This window comes from Perognathus longimembris, chromosome 1 (genome assembly GCF_023159225.1).
Source record: "Perognathus longimembris pacificus isolate PPM17 chromosome 1, ASM2315922v1, whole genome shotgun sequence".
NCBI lineage: Eukaryota > Metazoa > Chordata > Mammalia > Rodentia > Heteromyidae > Perognathus > Perognathus longimembris.
The window spans coordinates 92,883,904-92,903,139 of NC_063161.1; the positions used below are offsets into that span (position 1 = coordinate 92,883,904).

A 19,236-nucleotide genomic window follows, 5' to 3' on the forward strand; every position below is an offset into this window, starting at 1 on the left:
ATACAAGCAGTGGCCATTATTTAGACAGTAGTGCTAGTGTAAACAGTACACAGTAATATAATCCAAGCCTATGATAACATACATCAAGAGGAGCAAGGATAGACATGCTGAGTGCTAGGATACTGTAAGATGAGATCAGGGGTCAATCAACAAGCTTAAACCTCCGGCAATCTACCAGGAAGCCAAAATATACATCTTCAGATGCTACATATTGACCCAGCTCCATACTTAAAGGAGTACTGACCAATTTGAATGTTAAAATAATAATAGAGTGAAGAAAGCGGTGACAGTACCCAAAGGAAGTTTACCTGACTTATGAAACTGTAATCCCTCTGTACATTACCTTTATAATAACAATTTAAAAACTAAAATAATACTACTTTGTAAATGCTTTAATGGCTAGCAATGTCACTCAGTGGTAGGGTGAGTCTTTAGCATGTGTGAGGCCCTGGGTTCCATCAGCAACACAGCAAAACAAAGCGAAAAAAAGTAACAACAAACAAATCCTGTGTGCTGCTTTATGAATTAAACTGTGCATGCCATAGGCTGTTCTGTACCGAACACAATAGGGCAGGTGTGTGTGGTGATTTCTTCACAATGAGCAGACTCACCTGCTGGTTCAGTTCAATATTGGGCTGGGTAAATAGAACTTCCACCACATCTGAAAGTCAAGCACAAAAGATGTTTCTTAAGCAGGAAAGGTAAGACCTGATAGAAGTAGGCACAGTCGTATTTAACGAAAGATTCTTTAGGAGGATTTTCCAGCAAGTTCTTGCAACAAATTTGTCCAAAAAATCTATACACAGGAAACAAAAAGAATCTATGAAGTAGAATTATTACAGGGTTTAAACTATTCAAATAGTTTTGCTTGTTGAATTTCCACATGATCTATTCAAAAGTATTTTTTACCTTTGCTAAGATACTTAGTATCCGCCTATCTTGTCTGGTGACCTAAAGTAAGACAAATTTCTTTGGAGAGAGCATCACAAATTTCCCTGTGCTGTGTGCTATTTAATTAGCTGGGCTCTGTTTTTCTCCTTGTTTGGTATTTTTTGTGTTATAGGAAAAGGTAGAAAGAGATTGGTGTGGTACACTTTTGGCCAATGTTTAAAAAAAAAACTAGAAATATACTTTGTCATTAGTACTGATTACAATAGAGAGACCAGCAAATGAACTATAAATTTAAGCCAACAACAATGCCTTTCTTCCGAAGTCAATTGTTAGCATTCAACTTAAAATGCAAATCATAGCTGGGCCTAAGAGCAATTCAGGAGGCGGATATCTAAGGATCATGGTTCAAAACCTGTCAGGGCAAAAAACTCTTTAAGACCCTTTATCTCCAATTAACCAACAAAAAGCTGGAAGCAAAGGCCTGGGTCAAATTGTAAAGCACTAGCCTTGAGAACAACAACAACAACAAAAAACTAAGGGAGTAGTAAAAAATTCATAAAAATATGTCTTGGTAAAAGCTACATTTTCCCTTTCCATCTGCAAAATTAGAACAATGGGCTTATTTTTGAAGTACTTCTGTTTTCTGGGAAACTTTCTAAGCCTGAGAGAAAACAAGCACTTTACAGCCTTTCCAGTGAGCAGTGGGCCCAGCCAGTGAGGCTGACAGCCTGGCAGCTCTGCGGGGCCTCCCGGAGCAAGGCTTTGGTCTGATGCTCTAAAGCGTTCTGAAAGAACAGCCAGCATTGATGGATTTTCCTTCTTGTAAATCTGGCTCCCTTAGGTGACACACTTTTGTCCCAACAACACAAGAGATTTGTCACAGCCAATGACACACAGTACCTTTGTGACCTCCATGGCACGCCCAGTACAAGGCGGTGCTTCCAGCTTTGTCCAAGCCGTTCACACCCACTCGGTTGTCCAAGCACTCTCTCAGCCAGCTCAGGTTGCCTGGAACAAATTTACATGCATAAAGAACACAAGAAAGACAATCTTATTTTTCTTCTGCTTTTACATCAATTTCATCTTTCACTAACTTCCATTTGTGGTGGAGCAGCAGCAGCAAGTCTTAAATTAAGGCATGCCCACTGGTGCATTTATTATTATACATTTTGACTCTCAGTCTATTAATGGAAAGCATGCACATCAAGTTTTAATGGTAGAGTGATAGGAAGAGCTATCTAAGTAGATCTACTGAAGGTATTCTGTAAATATATGATAAATATATATATACATATATGTATGTATGTATTTGTCTTTCTCTGTGAAATTCTGAACCTTAGAGTGAAGACCAGTCTTCATTCTTCAGGTCCATATTTAAAGTTCCTATAAGACAAGACATACTACATAAACTACACAAATCTACTGTCCTTATATGCTAAAACTTAACTATAAATTTAAATTTTTTTCAAGCTAATGCTCTAACTATCTAATTTACAAGGAATGTTTTTAAATGTCATCTTAGTACTTCTAATCCCATAATCTCTTTATACACATTTGGGTTTTTAAAAGACCCAGAACAGAAGGAAAAGAGCTCACCAAGGCTTTAGCAAAACACCTATTATCTGTGGCAACAGTGGTGCTACTGGCATTGGGGCCAGAGAATTTTATTATGGAGCCTCAGTGTCATGCCCAGCCTCCTCTCCAAAATATGCCAGTAATATCCTTCCCAAGTCATGGAAGTAAAAATGTCTCCAAATACAGCCAAATGCCCAAGAGCTTAATGGAAAGAATTACTGCTAAATGGGTGTACAGTGATAGATGCCTATAGTTACTTAGGAGGCTGAGATGTGGAGGACTGTTTAAATCCAGTTCAGGCAAGACATAAAGCAAGTACCCTTCTCAACCAATAATCTGAGCATAGTGACACACATCTATCATCCCAGCTATGCAAGAGGTATAAACAGGAGAATCATAATCCATGTTGCCTGGGCAAACAATGCAGATCCTATTTGAAAAATAAATAAGTTAAAAGTGTTGAGTATAGCTCAGGTAGTAAAGCAAGCATCAGAAAGCATGAAGCCTTGGAGTTCAAAACCTTAGTACTGAAAATAATGAGGAGGCGGGTGCTCATTGTAGACATCCTCCTCAAACTAAATGCTGCTTAACCAACACTTCCCCAAACCCCCTCTCCACAAGAACACTCTTTTCAATGTACCCCCAGGATACCACCATGCTCTTGCTCTCCAGTTCCTTAGTCTGGCCACTACAGCTTGTCCAACTTAAATACATTTCAACTTCTCTACCTATCATACTACATTTCCATCATCTATAGTTAGAAGTCATCACAGAGACTGTCTCTGGAGAGGAGAGAATCTCAAGTACAGGAGGGAACATTTAGAGGTGGCTGAAATTTTCTAGATTCTAATTTGGGTGTTGGTTCCCTGGCTGTATGCATTTTCCAAAAGTCAATGTATTGCATAATTTAAATCCTTGCATTCACTGCAGGTGTGGCTCAAGTGGTGAACCACCTGCCTAGCAAGCAGGAGCCTCTGAGTTCAAACCTCAGTATTACTCAAAACAAAGAAATAAACGAACAAAAAAAATCACATGGAAAAATCACACCCACCTCTTTTTGCAGCTTCATGCAGTGGATTGTCAATGGATTCTGCCTGCTCAGCCACTAGAAAATTGAAAAGAAAAAGTATAATTCCAGTACTGAGGATGTCCTATGATTTACCAGAGTGACCCACATCCTAACTTTATGAGTGTCAAGGCCCTGAACAATACAGCTTCATTTACTTAATGTAGATTAAAACCTAACAAAGAATCAAATAGATACTGCCTGCTTTAAAGGAAGCTGAAGTCTATGTTTAGTAAGGCAATCACACAGCAATTCATTGAAATATGAACAAAGCCAAATAGACCATCCAACCTGCGGATTTACTATTTAATACCAACCCCAGGGATTTACTCAAGCATTCCATAAATAAATAAACGGGAACAATAGCATCTGGTGTCTACTCATTCAGCAAACCAACCTGTGTTGAAAATACCTAAAAATAATTCTGGTTCCTCTGTGTGAGTACAAGTTGGAGTGAGGGAAATAACTTGCCTCCTGTGGTCAGAAAGGACAACTGGCAAACTTACGAGTCCCTGAAAGAGAAGTGTCACTGCGGTCCTAGAATGAGGAAGTGTACTCGAAGAAGGGCTAGGGGTTCAAATGTGTCTTCACGACCACCCTTTCCCACTATGGAAGAACTGTAATGGAATGTTCTTTTCTATAAAGGTCCATGTGGGTTGTCACATGTTTCTTGGAGCACCACCTAGGGAAGTAGCTGAATTTCGTTTGTTTGTTTTTTGTTTTTTGTTTTTTTTGGCCAGTCCTGGGCCTTGGACTCAGGGCCTGAGCACTGTCCCTGGCTTCTTCCCGCTCAAGGCTAGCACTCTGCCACTTGAGCCACAGCGCCGCTTCTGGCCCTTTTTCTGTATATGTGGTGCTGGGGAATCGAACCTAGGGCCTCGTGTATCCGAGGCAGTCACTCTTGCCACTAGGCTATATCCCCAGCCCTGTTTTGTTTTTTGCCAGTCCTGGGGCTTGAACTCAGGGCCTGAGCACTGTCCCTGGCTTCTTTTTGCTCAAGGCTAGCCTCTACCACTTGAGCCACAGCGCCACTTCCAGCTTTTTCTATATATGTGGTACTGAGGAATCGAACCCAGGGCTTCGTGTATATGAGGTGAGCACTCTTGCCACTAGGCCATATTCTAAGCCCCCACAAGCTGAATTTCTACCATGCCCTCATCTAGTAATCTCTGAGGACAGGATGCCGGGAGGCCAGAAGCCCAGAAGCCCATCTTTAGGTGGTTGGAGCCTAAGATGGCTGCCAAGGTAAATACCCAGCAACCCCCAAGTTCATAATAATTCTATCTCTGTGATAAATGACACAACCCTCCAATTCTGTGGCAGTTGATAATTACCACAGGGACACCTTGACCAAATCATGAAAGGAGTGAAAACAGATAACACTTGAACTCCTGGGAAAACTCCACCTAGTCCTAGAGAAGATGTGACTATCCTGCCCCATATTAACCCATTTCTTTTATTCTGCATCTATAACCTCTGATCCCCAAACATCCAGGAGTTATCTCCTACTGCTGCTATTCATGGACAAGAACTAAAACTCGGGCTGGGGATATGGCCTAGTGGCAAGAATGCCTGTCTCATATACATGAGGCCCTGGGTTCGATTCCCCAGCACCACATATACAGAAAATGGCCAGAAGTGGCGCTGTGGCTCAAGTGGCAGAGTGCTAGCCTTGAGCAAAAAGAAGCCAGGGACAGTGCTCAGGCCCAGAGTCCAAACCCCAGGACTGGCAAAAAAAAAAAGAAGAACTAAAAGTCTTCTTTATTGCTCAATGGGTGTTGGGTCTTCTTGTTGATCTCCCACTTTCCAGAGAGAAAAAGGACCCAGTTTGGGGACCAAAAAGAAAAAAAAAAAAAAAAGGCAACACAAGCTGGGAGCCAATGGCTCACACCTGTAATCCTAGCTACTCAGGAGTCTGAGATCTGAGGATTGTGGCTCGAAGTCAGCCTGAACAGGAAAGTCCCTGAGATTCCTGTCTCCAATTAGCCTCCAAAAAGCCAGTATCACTGTGATTCAAGTGATAGAATGTTAGCCTTAACAAAAAAGATTTAGGGGCAGCACCCAGGTCCTCAATTCAAACCTCAGAGGACCAGCACCAAATCAGAAGAAAAAAAAAAAGTCCAAGTGCAGAAATATGTAAATATTTAGAGAATTCTTTTTTTTTTGTTTTTTCTTCCTGTATTTTGTTTTGTTGGTTACGGGAGAGTGAAGAGAGGGTGCTTTGGCAAAGAACAGTCCCATCCTAAAACCAAGGTGAGCAGGATCCCTGTGCTAGGCTCCAGGTCTTAGCCATGGCGCCAATTATCACCAGAACTTCGAAGTACTCTGATATTTTCTAAGTTATCTCTGGTACTTGGGAATTGATGCCTGAAGCAAACTCTATCAGTCTAAAGACTCACATAATGCTAAATTCTAAAGGAACCTTAGAATCGATAAATGTGCAAACCTTTCCTCGTAGATATGCAAAAACTAAATTCCTAAGGTATGAGTCTTAACTAAGGTACCTTGTTATTAAAAGGTGCAAGAGCTGGGCATGATGGGACATGGATATAATCCTAGAAGTTGGGGGGGTTTGCACAAACATGAACTAACAAAGTGGAGCTTTTTAAAAAACAACAACATGAATTCATCTAAGAAAGAATCGAAAGAGAAAAGCCAAGTGAACTGAGACCATACTGTTTCCTGGGAAACCTCAGGCTACTGCAGTACATTCTCTCAAGCCCAGGGTTCAGGCCTATGATTCTTGGGTACTGTATGATTGGAGGCTCAGAAAGTAGAAAATGTCCTAGACAAGCAATAAAGCCATTGATTTCTTAGCCACGTCTGCAAGCAAAAAGCCAAATCTACCTCAAGAACCAGGAGATGAAAATGAACACAGTAAAGCCACCCCAGTAGCACTTACCATAATTGCTTGGAATGAGCCCCGTCCTGCCTTTGCAGGTCCCTTTCCACCAATTGGTATCACTCTGATGAAAGAAGAGTTCAGTTATATGGTACCAAATCCAGATTCCATTCAACCTCTCTTAAAAACCACTGGTTCCCAGATTACCTGTACTATAAAGTGTACACTGGCCCTGCCCATGTTTATCATTTTATTTGAGTATAGTACAGGTTTTGAAAGTAGTCCTTCATGATCTTTTGGATCATAATGTTTCCTTTGGCATCTCTAATTCTATTGATTTGAGTCTCTTCTCTTCTTTGTCAATTTAGCTAGTGGTCTGCCATTTAATTGATTTTTTCTCAAAGAACCAGCATTTTGTTTCATTGATTTTAGGTATATTTTTTTTGTCTCCAGTTCATTGATTTCTGCCCTAATCTTTACTATAGCTCTCCCTCTAATAGTTTTGGGGTTTGGTTTGTTCCCGTTCTTGTAGAAGCTTTAGTTGCATACATTATGAGATTATTTGCTTGAGCTGTTTCTGTTTTCTTTATGATGCCCATGTTTATCAAATTCCTTCATACCATACCACTATTACCGGTAGCCACCTCCCTTACTACTAAATTACAATTAACACAAGAACCAAATAGACTTCATGGCAGAGCCTCAACCCCCAGACAAATCAGAGATAACATAAAAGAGAAAACTAACTATAGTGGAAGTGAGAGTTTTCTTGTTTGGGGGTGGTTTTTTTTGTTGTTGTTCTGTTTGACTTTGCTTCTCTTCTAAAATTTTATGTTCTGGAAGGATTCCTAACGATCTTTCTATTTTACCTCATCTTTTGAGTAACTTTTTTTTGTTGTTTATTGTTGGTTATTTTGTCCTGCCCCTAGGGCTTGAACTCAGGGCCTGGGCGCCATCTTTAAGCTTTTTTTTGGTCAAGGCTAATGCTCTATCATTTGAGCCATAGCCCTACTTCCAGGGTTTTTTTTTGGGGGGGGGGGGGTGAGGTAAGCTTAATTGGAGATAAGAATCTCACAAGATTTCCTGCCCGGGCTGGCTTTCAACCATGATCTCAGCCTCCTGAGTAACTAGGATAAAAGGCATGAGCCCCCCTTTTTCTTAGTCAGTTGTGGGGTTTGAACTCAGGACCTGGACACTGTTCCTCTGTTCTTGAGCTTTTTTGCTCAGGGCTAGTGCTCTACCACTTTGAGCAACAGTGCCACTTCCAGTTTTCTGGTGGAGATAAGAGTCTCACTGACTTTCTTACCCAAGCTGGCTTGGAACCATGATCCTCAGATCTCAGCCTCCTGAGTAGCTAGGATAATAGGCATGAGCCACTGGCACCTGATTCTGGCATCTATTAAGTAGATTTGTTCCTTGCAGTAGGAAATAACATATTTGAGATAGTAGTTTTGAGGCCTTTTAAAGAACAGAGGAGGGGCTGGGAATATGGCATAGTGGCAAGAGAGCTTGCCTTATACACATGAAGCCCTGGGTTCGATTCCCCAGCACCACATATATAAAAAATGGCCAGAAGTGACGCTGTGGGGCTCAAGTGGCTGAGTGCTAGCCTTGAGCAAAAGGAAGCTAGGGACAGTGCTCAGGCCCTGAGTTCAGGGCCCAGGACTGGCGCAAAAAGGAAGGAAGGAAGGGAGGGGAGGGAGGGAGGGAGGGAGGGAGGGAGGGAGGGAGGGAGGGAGGGAGGAAGGAAGGAAGGAAGGAGAAATATTTTTCTTTCTTTCTAGGTAAAATATAAAATATTTCCAATCCAAATGAAAGGCTATGAGACTCTTTTACTTATTTTTTGCCAGTCCTGGGACTTGAACTCAGGGCCTGAGCACTGTCACTGGCTTCCTTTTTGCTCAAGGCTACCACTGTACCACTTGAGCCACAACACCACTCCTGGCTTTTTTTCTTTATGTGGTGCTGAGGAATCGAACCCAGGTCTTCATGCATGCTAAGCCACATTCCCAGCCCTGTGAGAGTCTTATCCCCATACAACCACCAAAAAATCAGAGTGGTGCTATGGCTCAAAGTGGTAGAGCACTAGCCTTGAGCAAAAGAGCCCAGGGACAATAGCCAGGCCAAAAGTTCAAGCCCCACAACTGACAAAAAAAAAAGAAAGAAACGAATTTAATTTCTTACCTTTTTATTTTTACTTTAAATAGTAGGAAACAAACATACAAACATATCTGTACATTCTCTTACTTTGCCTTTGGTAATAATATCAAAAACAATATAAACATTGTTTCACCTTGCATTTTGTTTGCTTTAATTGCTCCATAACAGAATCCCCATTTCTTTTTTATAATTGCATAATATTGTTTGTGTATATAACACTGTTCATTCCACTAATTTTCCTTTTTTATCAACTAAAGGCCTACTTTCAACCTTATGCTACTATGAATTGTGTTAAATTCAACAGATTTCTGCATAAGTAAGTCTGTGTACATACTCATTAAATAATGTTAACATTTTTAACTGTAGTACATACATACTATTACAAAATATTAGCTAGGCTTACCATGTCAGTAATGTAGATAATATCACCTTCTTCAAAATATAATTCATCTGGCTGAAAGAAAAAAAAAGTTTGAGTCATGTGCTCTTTTATGAACTATAATATGATGATTCCTTAATCATATAATTCTAAATTCTAAAAGGCCTTTATAGACAATGTAGCTTTCTAAATTTTAATCAGCATATAAACCACATAACAAAACTTTAGTGACAAATTAATACTTGAATGGAAAGCTGAATATTTTCCATGATGCATGCCAAAGAATTAGGTATATAAAACAAATAAGGGTTTTCCACACATATATCTCATATTCTTCCACAAGAGAAACAAGGTGTTTGTGTGTGTGTGTGAGTGTGTGGGTGTGATATCAAAAGAGAAATAGATGTTTCATTTAAATTGCTCACTTTATTCAGAGCTTGTAGGACATTTGTTGTGTACAACCAGAATACATATGGATTACCTCTAACCCCTTAGAGCTGTTTATGGTCTCTGGACAGTAACTGCTTTATATCTTTTAGCTCTTTGACTTTATTAATGGCTGAACTATATATTAATTATTCACCCATATAAATTCTATTCCCTATGAACACCAGGATGATGGTATTCTTAAAATAAGTAGATAGCAACTATTGGTATTCTTCGTGACTGAAATTCTAGACATTTATCATTTTCTAAAAATATATGTTGCCAGGTGCGAGTGGCTCACACCAGCAATCCTAGCTACTCAGGAGGCTGAGATCTGAACACTGTGGTCCTAAACCAGATAGAGAAGGAAGTTTGTGTTCTTATCTCCAGGTAAACACCAAAAAGCTGGAAATGGGGCTGTGACTCAAGTGTTACACTGCTAGCTTTGAGTAAAAATGGCTCAGCTACAGGCCCCCAGAGCAGAAAAAAATAAATTCAGGGGACAATATTCCACATAAGATAGCAACTGTGCATGAAACATACATAGAAAATTTCTGAAATGTTCTACCATGAAGAAGTATTGTTTTGAAAATATTAGTGGTGAGATACCTTGGGTAAAAAAAAGACTTGAACCTTTCTGATTATGTAACTATTCCTTACAAATAACAACTACACTAGAGAAACAAGTTATTTCTCCATTTGTTTGCTTCCTCTTGGTAACAGATTGGAGTAAATTTTAAAAAAAGATTAGTAATTTACAGAATTAGTAATTTACTTCATTTCAAAGCTGGTCTGTACTATTACTATTCTAACTTATTTTGTCCTGAATACAAGTGAAGACTACTTGCTTGAAGAAATAGCAATATATGAATATTTAAATTAGATAATGATTAATGGTATCTCACCCAAACAGCTGGATTTCTTTAAAAGATAATTCCTAAAGCATCTGTTTCATTTACACTTTGATTTACATTCCACATAACACATTGCACGTTGATTTACTTCTACACAATACAAACTAAACAAAATTAACCTCCTAGACCTGATGACATGCATCATAATTTTATTTGAATAAATATTTTGGAGAAAGGCACTTAAAGACCTTTAATCTGTCTCTAAAATGTTTTGATGATTGATGACCAATTTTACTACCAATATTTAATGGCTGCAGGAAGTGGTCAGGGACACAATTTCCTTTCAGACTTCTTTTAATTATTCCTTTACTATCTTTCATTATTTCCTTTAATATCTGCTGCAAAATGGATCACTATCAGACAGGCTTTAGAGATGCATTCAATACTGCAGCATCCTAGCTGCTCGGTGGCTAACCCCAAGGTTTGTTACGTGAATTTTACCTCAATTTTGAAAATGTAAAAATTCAAAAACAGCTAAAACTCAATGCTTGTGACTTGGTAAGATGCATTATTTGGAAAACAGTGCCAGTTATAATCATCTGGATGATTTTCTATGCTGATGGTCCATAGTGACATGCCACTATGTCAACATAGTGTTTCAACTAAGGCCACAACAGAGGTCAATTTCAATCACATAGAAAGATCTTACTATTTTTTTTTCATCCTGAGGAATGATCCAGGCCAGCTTATTATCCTTGAATCAAAAGCTCCAGATGCACAATGCTACTACCTACGAAGAAGTGAGGAGCTGTTTTTTCCTAACATGACTAAAAAGGTAGTTTCTGAAATTCTTCAGAATACTAAAGGTCACAGAGATAACAAAGCTGATTTGAAAATCAGATTTTTACCTATCATATTCACATTTTCCACCAGCAGAACACTTGTCATAAATTATTCACTGAGGATCTACTTTGAAATTCCTGGCATCTTGTTGATGGGACAGAAAAGGGAAAAACCACAGCTCTGTGAAGTTAAGGCTGTCTCTATTTTCAGCTTGTTCTCAGATTTTTTAATAGCTTTTCCCCTTCCTCTCTCCTTGAAGAACCATGGGATATCTGAACAAGAAAGTTCCAGACCTAGGTAGGCATGTACTTGGGAACATAGTCTCATTGCTAGTCTGTATATTCTAGGTAACATGGCTACCAAACCATTACTTTTGTGTGTATGTGTGTGTGTGTTCTGGTACTAGGGCTTGAACTTTCTTGCTTTTTCACTCAAAATTGGTGTTTTATCACTTGAGCTAAATCTCCACCTCTAGCATTTTGCTGCTCACCTGGAGATAAACGTCTCTTGGATTTGTCAGCCTTGACTGGCTTTGAACTTCGATTATATTTCAGCTTCCCCAGTAGCTACTAATAGAGGCACGAGCCACCAGGGCCTAGCCCAATGTGTTATTTTTGTTGGTTTACTCAAGTATATATTCTATGGGAAGCTTAAAGAAACTGTTGATCTTTTTCAAATTTGATAACCTAAGAGCCCATTTCACTTAATACTGTATAATGTTTATTATGGGCCAGGTCCTGGCCTGACCCTGACAAACATTAACAGATTTAATCCTCATCAACAATACTGTGAAGCTGAGCTATTTTGACTGTCACAAGACCAGACAGCACGTGACTTAAGAGCAGGTCCCAGCTGTTAAGCCCACCAAGGCTGTCTCTCACACAGAAACATCCTACACAGCCATTGTTTGCTATGATGTTAACACCGTCGGGTTCAAAGATAATAGCCTTGGAAAATAGCTGTCATTCATTATTCCCAGTCTCACCCCTAATGGTGAATGCAGGGTAAGGCTGGGGAGTGGCAAACGTGGTAAAGCATCACCTAGCCTAGCAAGCTAGAGGCCCAGTGCATGTTTTCCCTCATACACAGAAGCTAGATCTAAAATCACTAGGACATGATAAATTATACAGGCATTCACAAACAGTGAGATCAAAGGAGGATACTCTTAGGAGAGGAACACACAAAGGTACAACACCTATGTGCATTTCGTCATATAAAATATTTATTGAAATGAACTCCAGGAAATGGAAACAAGAGGGATTCTTTTTTCTTTGTTGCTGTTTTTGTTTCCTTTTCTTTTTGTCTAGTTTGTTCATTTATCTGTCTTTGGGAGGACAGAAGGGGACATAAATGGAGGGACAAAGGGTGAACAAATGCAGCAGGGGTACTCACTAGACACTATATTGAAAATAAACTATATCAGGAGGGGGAAAATGAGGGAGGGAGTGATACTGTTCAAAAAGAACTGTACTCATTACCTGACTTATGTAACTACAACCCCTTTGTACACATCACCTTTACAATAAAAACTTTTTTTAACTATACAATTTATGGGTGAGGATGGGAGGGAAAAACTATAAGAGTGCGGGAAGGAGTGGAATGGTTCAAAAAGAAATGTACTTTACCTGACTTATGCAACTGGAACCCCTCTGCATCTTTATAGTACCAATTTTAAAAGTTAAAAAAAAAAACTAGAGGCTTGGGCTCTAATCCCTAGTCAGGAGGTTGTGTGGGGAATGGAGGGAAAAGAGGTGGGGTAGAAGGAAGGGGGTGTTCCTAATAAGGCAATGAACAAAGCCAGCCTTTTACTTGCAGAGTATGCTTGACCTGATTTGGTCCTCAAAACAACCCACTAGGTGTGGCTGGGTCAGGGTGTAATCTCAATTTCATAAACAGACCCACAAAAGTTAAAAGAATTTGCTGCCTCACAATGTGGAGCCTGGCTGGGCTGCTACCTCAGCTTTTGGATTCCCATTGTAGATCTCCTTCCTGCACAATATGTGCTGTAAAACCAGTACAGCCCATCAGGCCTTGCTGGGGTCCATCCAGATGGCTTCCCTTTTGAAATCAACACTCACTCCTCCATCACTTGTGTCCAGATGTCTTTGCACTAGTCTATCCAGTCCAGACGTGTTTCTGTGGGACACTGTCGGATTGAGGATTGAGTGATGTCAGAATTACCCTGCCAGGACACTGTCGGATTGAGGATTGAGTGATGTCAGAATTACCTTGCCATTAAGTAAGACAAATAAATGGGCTTTAAGATGACAAATGGGCTTCTATGAAGAACCCAGAGCCAGAAGGTGCAACATGCTCTACATGTTCCAAGGATCACTAATACAAGTAAGCCATTGCTATCTATCCCCTGGAGAGGGAATAGTAATTAAAAACAAGCCTTAGGCTAGGCATTGATGGTTCATCCTGTAATCCTACCTGAGATCTGAGGATATGTTCGAAGCTAGCCTAGACAGGAAATTCCATGAGACTCTTATCTCCAATTAACCACCAAAAGGACAGATGTGAAAGTATAGCTCGAGTGGTAGAGCACCTGCCTTGAGCAAAAGCTAAGGGACAGCATCCAGGCCCAGAGTTCAAGCCCTAGTACCAACACACAAACCCTGAGTTCAAGTCCCAGTACCAACACACACACACACACACACACACACACACACACTCTTTCTCTCTCTCTCCAAAGGCCTGAGACCTTCTTAAAGTGTTTTCCATGTTGGCAAAAGCTTCTTCTGCTCAGCCCTTCAATCTTACCAGGTCCTTATGGGTTTAAAGATGCAAGATCCTTCCCCAAGCTGCTCACCTGGCATGTTCAAGCTAGCCCATACCCTGCTCCCTGGGCTGGGCTTGACTGCAGGGATCATCCATGGGCACAGCCCAGGGAAAAGGATCCCAAGTTCCTGCCTCCAAGCTTAAAGGCTGCTGTACTTGCCCTATCTCCAGTCTTCTGTGTAGCAGCTTTACCCACAACTGTGTCCTATCAAGCCCAAACAGCTGAGCGGCCCATAGAAAGGATTCCTCCATAAGGGGATAGATTTAGGCCTGATGGGTGGGGCTAGATGAGGGCATGGGCCTATGGAGGGCATTCTTATTGTGCTAAAAAGCCACTGCAAACATAGCAATAAAAAGACATCATTTTCCAAAAAAAAAAAAAAAAAATCCTTCCCCAAGGAGTTATGGTGTACCTGTCCCTCTAAAAGAAAATGGCCACCAATCACAGTGGGAAAAGACCAACCTAGGGGCTCCGTGGTCCATCAAACCCGACTTTTCAAGATCTGGATTTAAAGTGAGAATGGGAGGCTTTCTAAGCTTCCAATCAAAGAGTTAGCTCTGAGGTTGATGTCTTTTGAGACTAGCTTCAAGTGTTTCGATTTGAGAAGCATGTACATCTTGGAAAGGCTATCACTAACGACAGTCTAAGGTCCTCCATATAATACAGCCATACTTTAAATATGGAATAGCTTAAGCCCTAATGAGTTAAATGTGTATTTTCTCCTATGCATTAAACAACAACTAAGAATTTATTAAAAGCAGACAAAAAAGCAGTGGAAAAACTCAATCTCAGAGCAGAATTGGAGGTAAATTAACCAATATGCCAAGCAACCAGAAATATTTGTTAAACATCTCAATATAATAACCACTGTTCCTTCCAATAAATAATTATTACTGCTTAGTAGTAACTTTAGTTTTACATGTAATATGTAAAAACCCTGAAATATCAAGTGCTAGTGGCAGCTCATAACTGTAACCAGACCTAATCAGAAGTCTGAGAGCTGAGGACCACAGCTCAAAGCCAGCCTGGGCAGGAAAGTCCAAGACTCTTATCTCCAATTAACCACCAGAGAACTAGAAGTGGTGCTGTGGCTCCAACTGGCAGAGTACAAGCCTTGAGCAAAAAGAAATCAGGGTCAGTGCTCAGACCCTGAGTTCAAGCCCCAGGACTGGCAAAAAAAAAAAAAAAAAAAAAGACCCAACAACAACAAAACCCTGAAATGCTTATTATCTCACTTTATAGATAAAAACACTGAGACAGGCTCTTTGTTCTGCCAAAGTTCTCACTGCACTCCGTGAAATGCAAAAACTCAAAGTTGTAGGTCAGAGGTGGAGGAGATAGAGGAAGTAAAGTGGTCGGAGAAGGATCTATGGAAGAGGAAGTAGTTCACAGAGCTTGGAATGGACTATAGTAGATCCAGAAGTGGTTCAGTAATGGGTTCTACCAGGAGCCTGATCTCGTGATTCAAGAAGGAGGGCCTATAGAAGATTCATAGCCTCAGCTGGATGAAAATTTGAGGCACGTAGTAAAACAGAAGCCACATTTTAGGAAGATTAATCATGCAGAGAATGAAGACAAAAGGAGAAGCTGGTGAAAATGGGAAGAGGCATAAGGTCAGGAAGAACCATAGGGGAAGGAGGAGAAGGTCATCAAGAAAGGACTAAAATGATGCTAACTGGGGACAGAGTACAGAACACATCAAGAATCACTCCATGGCATAGTCCAGCTGATGGCCACCTGTCCTTCCCAACTCCCACCTTCCTCAGGGGCCTGATAATATAGCAAGCACTTGATGAGGTCGGTCAGGCATGAAATCATAGCTTTCCTATGAGCCAAGTTTACAGAGAGCTATGGGGGTTTGAGGGATGATAGACACATAACAATGGAAAGGCTATATGGCAGAAACAGAAGGAAGAATGACTAAGACATGTGTTTACCTGAAATCATTAGTGACTTAGGGTGTCACACTAAGGGGAGAAACAGTAGGAAATGGACCACAAGATCTTCAGACCCAGATTAGAGGACTTGACATGCGCATTTAGGGCCAGCAGCAGGAAGCAAGTAAACACTCATTCCGGTGACCTCACCTAACTTCTATCCAAGAAATGGCATACCAGTCACACCAGCATAAGAATCCACCTAAAATCACCTGACATTGTTATGCCAATCTAAAAGTAAAAACAAAACAAAACAGAATACTTACAGTTCTGGGTTCAAAAGTATACAGAGCCCTGAAGACTTTAACTTGTCCTAAAAGGAAAGAAAAACATATATATATGACCAATTCTCTCTCATTTTGTCTTAAATTGTATTATTCATTATGTCCATCCAATTCCCTCATTGAAAGCCCTTGAGAGGTTCATACCTGTAATCCTACTTAATCAGGAGGCTGACATCATGGTTCAAAGCCAGCCTGGGCAGTAAAGTCTGTGAGCCTCCTATTTCCAATTAACCACCAAAAAGAGTAGAGGACTCAAATGGTAAAGCACTAGCCTTGAGCAAAAAAGCTTAGGGTCAGCCAGGCACCAGTGGCTCATGCCTGTAATCGTAGCTACTCAGGAGGCTGAGATCTGAGGACCATGTATGAAAGCCAGCCTGGGCAGGAAAGTCCATAAGACTCCTACCTCTAACTAGAAGTGGAGATATGAAGCTCAAAATGGAGCCTTGAGAAAAAAAAGCTCAGGGACAATGCCCATGCCCTGAGTTCAATCTCATGACCAACTGAAGGGGCAAAAAAAAAAAGAGCTCAGGGTCACACACACACAACAGTGAACATCAACAAAAACACTGTGGCAATTCACATTGGTTTAAATGTTTAAGTTAGAATCTTATCATTTCCAAAAGTAAGTAAAATATCATGGAGAAATAAATCAAAGAATCTGTTGAAGAAACATTTCATTAAGTCCCCATAGTAGAGAATGCAATAACGATGCAAAGAAGATGACTCCTCAAGAGCTATTCTCTGTTCTACAGGCAACACTTTATTTTCAAGCCTGTCTCATTAAAGTGCATGAACCCCAACTTGTTCAATTTCCCAGTGCCTCCCAGGTGCACAGGATAAACACATGTTTGCTGAATGAGTACACACTGAGGGTGGATATAAAGTGTTCTCATCAAGCTGGCCACTGGTGGCTCACATCTGTATGCCTATCTACTCAGGTGGCTGAGGTCTGAAAATCCTGTTTCGAAGCCAGCCCAGGAAGATAAATCTGAAAGACGTTAACTAGCAAAATGATAGAAATAGAGGTAGAGTTCAAGTGGTAGAATATCAGACTTCAGCAAAAAAAGAAAAAAAAAAAAGTCAAGCAAAAGCCAAAGGCCCTGAATACTGATACATTATTGCCTGAGTACTGATACATTATCACACGCATGTGCGTGTACACACACACACAACACACACACACACACACACACACACACACACACACACACGCCTACGCCCCAGACCTTGACCAGCATTTACAGGGCTTCACATTACACTTCACCTTAGTGTTTACATTCATTACACAGGGCATGTCTAACTTTCATTACCTATGATAACAGTAACAATACTGGGGAATTAAAAAAAAAAAACAAACACACAAAACCCTTCTTCCTCTCAGCATCTTAATACAGGAGCCCAGCTCATAGCCTGTAACCTGATATATCTTCCAGAAAATACTTTGTCATGAGAATTCTAGAGCCATGTCTATTTGCTTCAGGGAGGGTAGGGAAAGTTCACAAGCAGAAGCAAAAGTGGAGATAAAAAGGTTTTGGTTCACAGATTATTTTTTTACCCACAGATACCCACAACCCATCTGGACAATGAAAACATCCAACGGAAGGAGGAGCTGCCAGGAGAAATACTTTCTCCATTGTCACTCCTGAGGAAGACTAGTTCTCTTGATTACTTCAATTTTCCCAAGAAGAGTCAAATGAAATAGCGATCCACCTGTGACCAAAATCCACAATGACATTTTCTAGTTCCTTCCAGGGGGCAGCAATGATGAAACGTGTGGGCTCAATTTGGAAACAAGACCCAATGTCAAGTAAAATTCAATAAAAATTAAAGAATTTTGGGCTGGGAATATGGCCTAGTGGCACAAGTGCTTGCCTCGTATACATGAAGCCCTGGGTTAGATTACCCAGCACCACATATATAGCTCAAGTGGCACCACATATATGGCTCAAGTGGCAGAGTGCTAGCCTTGAGCTAAAAGAAGCCAGGGACAGTGCTCAGACCCTGAGTTCATGGCCCAGGACTGGCCAGAAAAAAAAAAAAGAAAAAAAAATTAAAGAATTTCAAAACCACCACTCTACTTCTAGCTTTTTGGTGGTTATATGGATAAAAAAGTCTCACGACTTTCCTGCCCAGGCTGGTTTTGAACCATGATGCTCAGACTTCAGACTCCTGAATAGCTAGGATTTCAGGAGTGAGACATCTGGTGCCTGGCTGCCTTCTTAGTTCTTAAGGGTGTCTCAATGTGGTCATTTTCTTGCCAAGTTTAGTCATTTATAAGTAGAGAATGGGGAGCTGAGAGGACCATGGAAATTACCTAAAACCACCCTGAAAAGCATTTGAGTGAAAGCTGGAAAGAGGCCCAACCTTTTGTGTGATGCTGCAGGTAGATATTACATAAACAGGCTTCATGTGAATAGTACCATAGACAGATTTAAGCAGGGCTGGTCTCCTGACATAACTAGAAAGGTAAATTTGCAAGGACAGCAGTAACAGTCTCCAACAGCCTCTTTTCCCAGCCCTGCTCTCAGTCCTTCCTTTTCCTCTCCAACTCCACCCGGCCCCCTCTAGAGAATGGACAAGCCCACTATAGCTGTGGTACTTCCATACACGAATCCTGTGATCAAGCGTGAAGGCAAGGAGAAAGTGGTGGAGGGGGGACACGGGACTTTCACAGTTACAGGGTAAGAGAAATTTCTTTTTCTGGGGGATGTATCAGTGTGCCCCTGAAACACATAAGATGACTTGAGGCTTACAAATAAATCCAAACACAGAATTCCTATTCTGTTAGAGGAGTAGGAGAGAAGCAGCTACCAATACTGTTCAGAAGGGACTGCTTACTATAAGGAATAGATATATAATGAACTGAAAGAAAAATAAAACACAAGGCCACAGATACCTATATGAGATAGACTATTGCACTAATCTTCTAGAAATGCTGGAAAGCAGCCAGGCTTGATGGTACACTCCTGTAATCCCTCACTTCTGAGACCAAAGTAAGAGAATCTCCAGTTCAAGGCCAACTTGGCTACATAGAAAGAGTGTCTCAAAAGAATGCTGAGAAGCATGAGGCATTTCAACTGACTGACAATAGCTAGTATAGTGGCTAAAATAAAAACTACTCCACAATGGGACAAATTATAACCATACAATGAGATATTTAGTAAGAATTGTTGTGTCAGGTGCCAGTGGTTCATGCC

General features: G+C 40.6%; 1 protein-coding gene across 1 annotated transcript in view; it reads right to left on the reverse strand.

Annotated features, from left to right (window-relative positions):
• The window catches only part of Ostf1 (osteoclast stimulating factor 1), a 53,822-nt gene that overhangs the window by 8,908 nt on the left and 25,678 nt on the right, over positions 1 to 19,236 (reverse strand). The window contains exons 2-7 of the mRNA XM_048332293.1: positions 16,022 to 16,068; positions 8,938 to 8,988; positions 6,435 to 6,498; positions 3,518 to 3,571; positions 1,792 to 1,899; positions 612 to 661 (exon numbers count right to left, since the gene is read on the reverse strand). Of these exons, the coding sequence (XP_048188250.1) occupies positions 612 to 661; positions 1,792 to 1,899; positions 3,518 to 3,571; positions 6,435 to 6,498; positions 8,938 to 8,988; positions 16,022 to 16,068 (374 nt within the window). The remainder of the gene's footprint in view (positions 1 to 611; positions 662 to 1,791; positions 1,900 to 3,517; positions 3,572 to 6,434; positions 6,499 to 8,937; positions 8,989 to 16,021; positions 16,069 to 19,236) is intronic.